The following is a 7,688-nucleotide window of genomic DNA, read 5'->3' as shown; positions in this document are numbered from 1 at the left end:
TATTGTCCCCACTGCATTTATATGCACCCACAGAGCAATATAGGGACAGCTGGATAGCAGCTTCAGTTTGATAGCAGGCTTACATCTTTCTTCTACTTTGGGGAATCTTACATTTTCATCATCTAACTCTTCGACATACTTGCATGAGAGACCTTTCACAACATAATGAGGCTTCTGTTACATGTCCTCTCTGTGGCCTGAGAGACATGAAAACTTCTGACACATGCCTGGGCTTGGCAGGAGTAAACATGTCACCTAAAGGCCCGTTCATTAACACTGAGACGGGGATACAATTCACTACAACATACTTTCTATAAAGCATCCAGGACAACCAGAGTCAACAGTCCCGTTGACCTAACGAGAGGGCAATATTGCTTGCTGCTGCCAGCACATTGCCCTACGCTTAACACATTCTTCACATATCTGGCTTATACAAGCCTATTATAAATTATATATGCTACTTAGTGGCTTATTACGTGTCCATTAACCTGATGACTATCACACTATCCTTATTACATGCAGTACTCTTCCAAATGAATATAATAACGTAACAGGTCGCTGCCTCCCACAAAAATATCACACTCGCCTTCAGCCGTTGGCATCATTCCCAAGATCTACTCGACTGATATGTGAACAGGCAGGAGATAATAAAAATATGTCCTTAGCATTAAAACTAAGCCGGCAAAGGTGTGACATCAATTTTGCTAAAGCAAAATACATATATATTACATTTATATTTCCCAGCTATATACCTTCTTAGGAAATGTTTTAGACTGAACAATAAAATGTAAATTCCTCTTGAATCATACCCATTTCTAAAATTGTGCCTAATTCACTAATGACATCTCCTAATTATTTTTTTTCAGTAACAGTCATCTAGTACACATCACAGAAAAACTTTCTGAAACCTAATATTTAATAACTACTTCAGTATTCACCATGCTTCAACCTCTAGAATATTTATTCCTCAAAGGAACCTCTACCATATACAAACATATATACACATGCTTCCTTTATGGTGTTTTTTATTGTACACTACTTTACGTGTTATGTATCAGAAGGAGCAGTATTGTTGGCTATAACGTACGGAGACAACAGATCATTTGACAACTGGTTTGTTCCATTTTTTAAATGGAGTCTATCACCAGGAAATGTATTGAGTTGTAGGGCTAGCTCAGCAGAATGTATTGATATCTTTCACTTAGCAATTTATGTTTCTGGAAAAAAAAGTATTTTTTATTCCATATGCACATGAGAAGTTTAGTGCTCTGAGGATTGGGCTCAAGCCACTCTATGTACCCTTGCTCCTTCTGCTTCCTCTGCCAGCACCTCCCTGTTATTAATTGACCAGGCCAGCAAGACAACCATGCAGGGACCTAGCCGTGTCAATTAAGAAGGATAGTAAGGGCCTTCAGAGGAAGGAGGAGGACAATGGGTGCACAGAATGGCTTGGGCCTGCCTTGGTGCATTTAATTGTTCATTTACATATGGATCAAAAGTACTTTTTATTCAGACTCCCTTTACATTAAAAAGGTTCTCCGGGATTTACCTTTGGTGATCTCTCCTCCCTAGACCCCTGCTGATCAGCTGTACAAAGAGGCTGTGGCCCTCTATGGGCGCTTAGGCCTCTTCCTAGGCCACGTGGCATCACGTTCATTGGTCACATTAAAGTGAATGGGGCTGGGCTGCAATACGAAGCACAGCCACTATACGATGTACTTCGCTGTGTTGGTGAGCTGCGAGGATGTTGCAGCCTCCTCAAAACAGCTGATTGATGGGGGTGCTGGGAGTCAGACCCCAAACATTCTCATATTAAGGACCTATTCTAAGGATAGGTCATCAATATGTAAATATTGATAACCTACCCCTTGAAGACTTTCTAAGGGTCTTCTCTGCTATCACCTTTGTCATCAGATCTCCATGATATATGTCTTACTTGGAAACATTGATATTTTGAAAGGGAATATAATTATCTATAATATAAAGGGGTTGCCCAAGATTAGAAAATATTTTTTATGTTATAAAACAGGTTTATTCTTTTTCATACTGACGCAACAGTAGAGAAACCCTTTATTTTAAAGATACAAATGCAGTAATTTCTAAGTGCTTGCCACCTAAAACACTTTCACTACTCCAATCCTTAATACAGGAAACTCAAAAGGGTCATCTTTAAGTCATCATGATTGGCGAAGTATTATGTTGTGCTCAATTACATAGCATGACAAAACCAATCCTGGACCAAAGCCACAAAACCGGGGTCAAGAGGGATGGATTACTACTAATATTAATATTTACCATTATTAAAATAAAAAAGAAGAGGAAAAAAGCCTATTTGTAAAGAAAATTCATGACATCCCAATAGAATTGCATTTACTGTTTCACCAACATTTTTGATCTTACTAGACTTTAAGAATTTAATATTGCCAACGCAACTCTTGGATAATTTACAAAAGGTGACACTGGAGTCCTTAAAGGATGGCCCTCAAAAATAATTTGATGCTTTGAATTCATTTAAATCTGTTTCTTGAAGGGACAGAGTTTTATAGAGGGGGATCACTTTACAATGTTTTTTTTTTTTTTTAATAATCAAAGCCTAACTTTATGAGGATCAAATAACTACCTCAAGCAAGCCTTCCAATTTCATAGTCACCAACAAAGAGCCAAAAACATACAATGGCCATACTATTCCAGATGGAGACCCTGAAGACAGCAATATGGATATTGTATAGGAACCCTCAGGTAGGGATAAAGTGCAAGATGCACTCAAGCAAGACCTGAGTTTTCAGATTGCAAATGGATTCCCAGTTGAAATTACAGTTGAAGAAATGGTCATGATAAAAAAAAAATCTGGTATGTGGCATCTCTTTAGATTGGACACATCTTGCAAACTCTCCAAGGATGCATCCCTTTCTGTATAAAATAGGCAGTAGGGTTACTGGTACTTCACCGCAGCAAGGGTAACATGCATTGCTAACCATATTCCAAGTTTAAAAAGCACCTTCCCTTATGACAATGAAACATAAATGAACCACTGAGCATCTGGCATATAAGGGTAGCACTACACCACAAGTTACACATTTTATTTTTTTAAGGAAGTAAGGACCTCAATGTTTTAAATTTTATGTATGTTTTATCTTTATTCTATTAAAGAACATATAAATAATATATAACTGGCATGCTGTAACTTTGTTGCTGATCTGGCAAGCATGGTTGCCGGGGGTTATGTTTACAAAAATGTTTGTCCATTTAACGTAGGATATAAACTCATTTACCCCACGTCTATGAATGTGCTACACTTTGTCTTACTATAGCCCTATAAAGAGAACCCCTTTAGCACTATTCTGGACATTATGGCAATTGTAACATACAAACTAGGCAATACTTTAAGGTAGGACTACCGGATGTACTCCAGAACATCAATATTTTAACACCATAATAGAAAAAGGTTGACAATGTGGGAAAGTTTACTGATTTAAAAAGAAGATATGTCCTTTTACCTTCATCATTTCAGGACTCATCTGAAAACAGAGTATCTAGGCTAATATATACAGTGAAACCTCTCCAAAAGACTTTGAGAAGGCCACTATCTTATCTAGACCAAATGCCCTGGGACAGATTTTCAGCTCCACCATATGTTATGCATAATGTGTATCTCCTTTGAGAAGAACCCCATCATAAGACCATTTTTCAATCCAATTGGGAGTGGTTAGCTCAAAGAGGTTTCACTGGTTATGTAACACTTTTATAGGGAATTTTACCCTTTTTATTTTACAAACACAAGAGCGAAGTATGAAACAATCCAAGCAACAGTCTTAAAGATGTCAGCTCCAGTTCTAGTGCACTCTGCATGTGACATCATCAGTGGGAATATGAAAGAAGTGGCATTAAAATCCATTAAAATGTTGGTGTGCCTGATGCCAAGACCAGAAAAAAGTTACTAGTTCTTAGTGAATTGACAGCTTGCAGTCCCATAACTCATTAAGTCCAAAAATATGGCTGCTTTTACTTTGCACATATTTTGATGCACTTTACAAAATAGCATTTCCACAGCCAGCCATTTCTGTGTGAAAGACAGTAACCTGCATAACAGGGACAGTCCTATGATTTGCTTTATTTTCCATTAAGGTGATTATAAAAAAAAATTAAATATTCTCCTTCACATCAGCTTTTTTTCCTTAAAAATTGGTAATTTTGTCCCGAAAACAACAATGTTTTTAACACAAGATTTTGTTATAATACATAGAAACTCTTTGAAATAAAATAATAATTATAATAATTAAAAAAGAACAGACTGCTACAAATAACCAAACCACAGATTTGTTTAAACGCAAAATAAGTACCTGAGTGTATATATAATATACTTTTATATAGCTTTATATATATTTATACTATATACCTGATAAGGCTTAAAGGAAAAAAATATATAAAAAAAAGAAGTAAAAACTCTCTGTCTGTTGAGGAGAACCTAGGGAAAAATTGAGGTGTTGCCTTTTACACTTGCAAATATTATAACACCAGAAACAGTACGCAAAGCGATGTGATGAGCTCCCTTATGCTGGGAAGTGGGGCCTAAGTTATGATGTGATCTTAAAACTAGAAAGATGGCCAGATTGAAATCCTACTTAACTGGTAGCCAATATGATCAGCTTTTATCACTGAGGGACCTGATATGTAAGTGTCCATTTTTACCTGTAGTGTAGCTGCAAAAAAAATGAACCATTACAAGGAGCCCATGGACATTCATTTTTCAATAGAAACCAGCAGTCTTTTAGACTAAGATTTTTCTACTTGTAGCTAATAAATGAGGCATACCCGGTAGGCCGTATGGTACAGGGTTTCTTTTACCCAGATAATCTCTCTTTAGACACCTCACACTTTGAAAATTGATAATATAAAACATCATAAGTTCTTATTTCTTCTACCTGTCATTAGTCTCCATGTGAAAAAGACAACTTAAAATTACTGTACATATAAATATTACCAATGATTTAGATACAGTATAGAAAAGTGAAGAATGTTGGCTTTCCTGTGTTCCTAAACAGGGATAAGGTAAACAATTAACCTATAGACATATATCACTTAGGTCTACCCGCCTTAAACTAAAAATAATACTAGAGGTAGTGTGCTGTTTGTGGGGATTTTTGTTATTTATTGTCTGGTGTCCAAAACCGATTAGTTAAAGGCGTGTGTGCAAACAGTCCGAGTATTAGATGAAAAAACACCACTAAATGCAAATCTTCCACGGCCGGTCCAAATTCTAAGAAGTGCTAGTTTGAGTTCAAAATATATTTGGCATATCCACCAGTGGGTTTTTTGGGTCCACATTGCCATTTTACAATAATTTTGTTAACGAAATGTACGTCAGACAAATTTGTTCCGAACAAAGCAACTTCCTTTTCAGAACAGGCACCAAATTCTGGAGTTCTTCTTAAGATGCGGAATAAATGGTCCAAATTATGTTTGGTAGAAATGATGATAGTGGTGGTGATGCTCATGGTGATGATGATGCTCATGTCTTTGTATCAAGTGTCCACTATGGCCATCGTACATTAGCATGCTTGGTAAATCCCTCACATGCTCTTTTTCCACTACGTTAATAGGTGACTGGAAAGCTTTGCACATCTGGTGGCCTTCCTTGGTTTTCTGCTTGCTCCTTCTATGAGGTTGTTGAGGTGGTAAATGGTGGTAAGGATAGCTCTGGCCCATAAGTGCAGTTGGGGAAGTCACAGGAATTTGCACACCATGGATGGGTTTGCTCCTTGTTGTCCTTCCTGGCTGACCATTTAATGCTGTTCCACTCTTATTTGAGGCTTTAGGACTTCTGACAGAATGTCTGTTAGATTCTTGACCTCGTTGCCTTTGAAGTTCTACCATCTTTGGATGAGAAGGGTCTAATAGATTGAAATGTCCAGCATCCAACGCTTGAGATCTTCTCTGGTGTAAATGCAGAGTTTCTGGTTCATGAGAACGAGACCTCATTTGATTAGAAGCTCTTGTATGTGAATCTGGTTTTTCAGGTGCTGCAGAAGAGCCTGTGAAATACAAAAAGAAATAGTTTGCTTTAGCCTCATTTATTTTTACAGGGATCAGACAATTAATCAACAACCCAGAGGTATCATTTCTCGGTATGCAGTTCTAGTAACAATTTACTCCGTTTTATTTAATTTTTAATAATTGCATTGTAGAAATAAAGATGTATTGTCTGTTGAATAATTTCCAACAGGTAAATAATACCTCTAGGCCAGTGATGGCGAACCTTTTAGAGACCGAGTGCCCAAACTGCAACCCACTTATTTATCGCAAAGTGCCAACACAACAATTGCACTTGAATACTACAGTCCAGTATAGTATTTCTTCCATGTACTTTATTACCTAGCTATAATAGCCTGCCTGCATTCAATGTGCTGCCTGTGCTGTTCATAGTGCACCCCGCGCTGATGAATGGCATGAAAAGTCTAAGGCATATTGGTGCGCCTTAGACTTTCTCCAGGGCGCGGGTGCCCACAGAGAGGGCTCTGAGTGCTGCCTCTGGCACCCGTGCCACAGGTTCGCCACCACTGCTCTAGGCGGTACTGTTACATTAAATGATACAAGCACCACACTGGTCCATCAAAGCAGGAGCTTTATTGTTTTTAGTTAAAAGCACATACAGTAGATATCTATGACCAGTGTCGGACTGAGGGTCCACCAGTAAAATTTATTTTGGGGGCCCTCCATATGGATACATTCAAATATAATAAATAATCTAACAAGGTTTTTTATCTGAACATAGGCTGGTTGAGGTGCTGTACATTGAATATTTGTATGTAGTGAAGTAAGTCTAATGTGTTATGTGCCATTTGTGCAGAGAGTGGGAGACTGCAGGCCCACCGAGGGATTCCCCTGTACCCCTGTGGGCCAGTCCGAGTCTAGCTATGACTACAGGCTATTATAAACCAAAACACGTCAGCTATCCAATGTATGAGTTTTAACTGATGCAAATGAGCTGTCTTTTCCAAAAGAAAAGCTGAGCCTCTAATGCCACCAAATGTAAGGTAGCCATCCTATAAGTCAATGCTCGACCTTTTGGAGAGGCCTTAAAGTTTAACTTGGAGAGACTCAGCTTTGCTTTATTTTTGAAAAGAGAGCTAATTTGCATATCTATTTATCAGAATCCAGGCCTATAAGACTCCTTACGCCTTCTAGACACTGTCCACAATGAGAAATAGTATCTGCAAATCTTGATTTTTAACTTGAAATAATAAAACTCTTACTTTTATGGACCACTGTGTACTAGAGGGTTTCTGTGCTACTAAAGTTGTACAACCCAACCTGTCTGACTCATGCACTTGACCTGTATTGGATATTATCCAATATGGAGGCCTATGGAAGCTGATTAGCAGCGTTTGTATGTGGTAATTATTACATGACAAATAATTAGCTAAAGAAATGTTAGGCTTTGTGCCCTTTTTCATTGTCATCCAATGAAGAGTCTTTATGCGGTGTGGCAATTTTTACATGTTTAGTATTAGGTAAACAATCATGAATACATGGCTTAAAATTGTAGTCTTTGCAAAAATTTATTGGACCTTCTCTATATCCATAGAAGTTTTTCAATAATTGATTAGTACTTTTACCTTCTTTTTATTTGTTACCATTATTCTTAATAATTTTTTTTTTCATATTACCGTAAATATGTTAGGCTTACC

General features: G+C 37.6%; 1 protein-coding gene across 1 annotated transcript in view; it reads right to left on the bottom strand.

Moving 5' to 3' along the window:
- Positions 1-1,682: 1,682 nt before the first annotated feature.
- LOC120980757 (protein naked cuticle homolog 1-like) overlaps positions 1,683-7,688 on the bottom strand; it is a 76,557-nt gene continuing 70,551 nt past the window's right edge. Inside the window, exon 10 of the mRNA XM_040410034.1 lies at positions 1,683-6,032. Coding sequence (XP_040265968.1) covers positions 5,455-6,032 — 578 coding nt within the window. The 3' untranslated portion in view covers positions 1,683-5,454. The remainder of the gene's footprint in view (positions 6,033-7,688) is intronic.

Source organism: Bufo bufo, chromosome 10 (assembly GCF_905171765.1).
Source record: "Bufo bufo chromosome 10, aBufBuf1.1, whole genome shotgun sequence".
In the NCBI taxonomy this organism is placed as follows: domain Eukaryota; kingdom Metazoa; phylum Chordata; class Amphibia; order Anura; family Bufonidae; genus Bufo; species Bufo bufo.
Note: the sequence above shows the minus strand (reverse complement) of the source record. Positions and strands in the feature narration are given on the sequence as shown.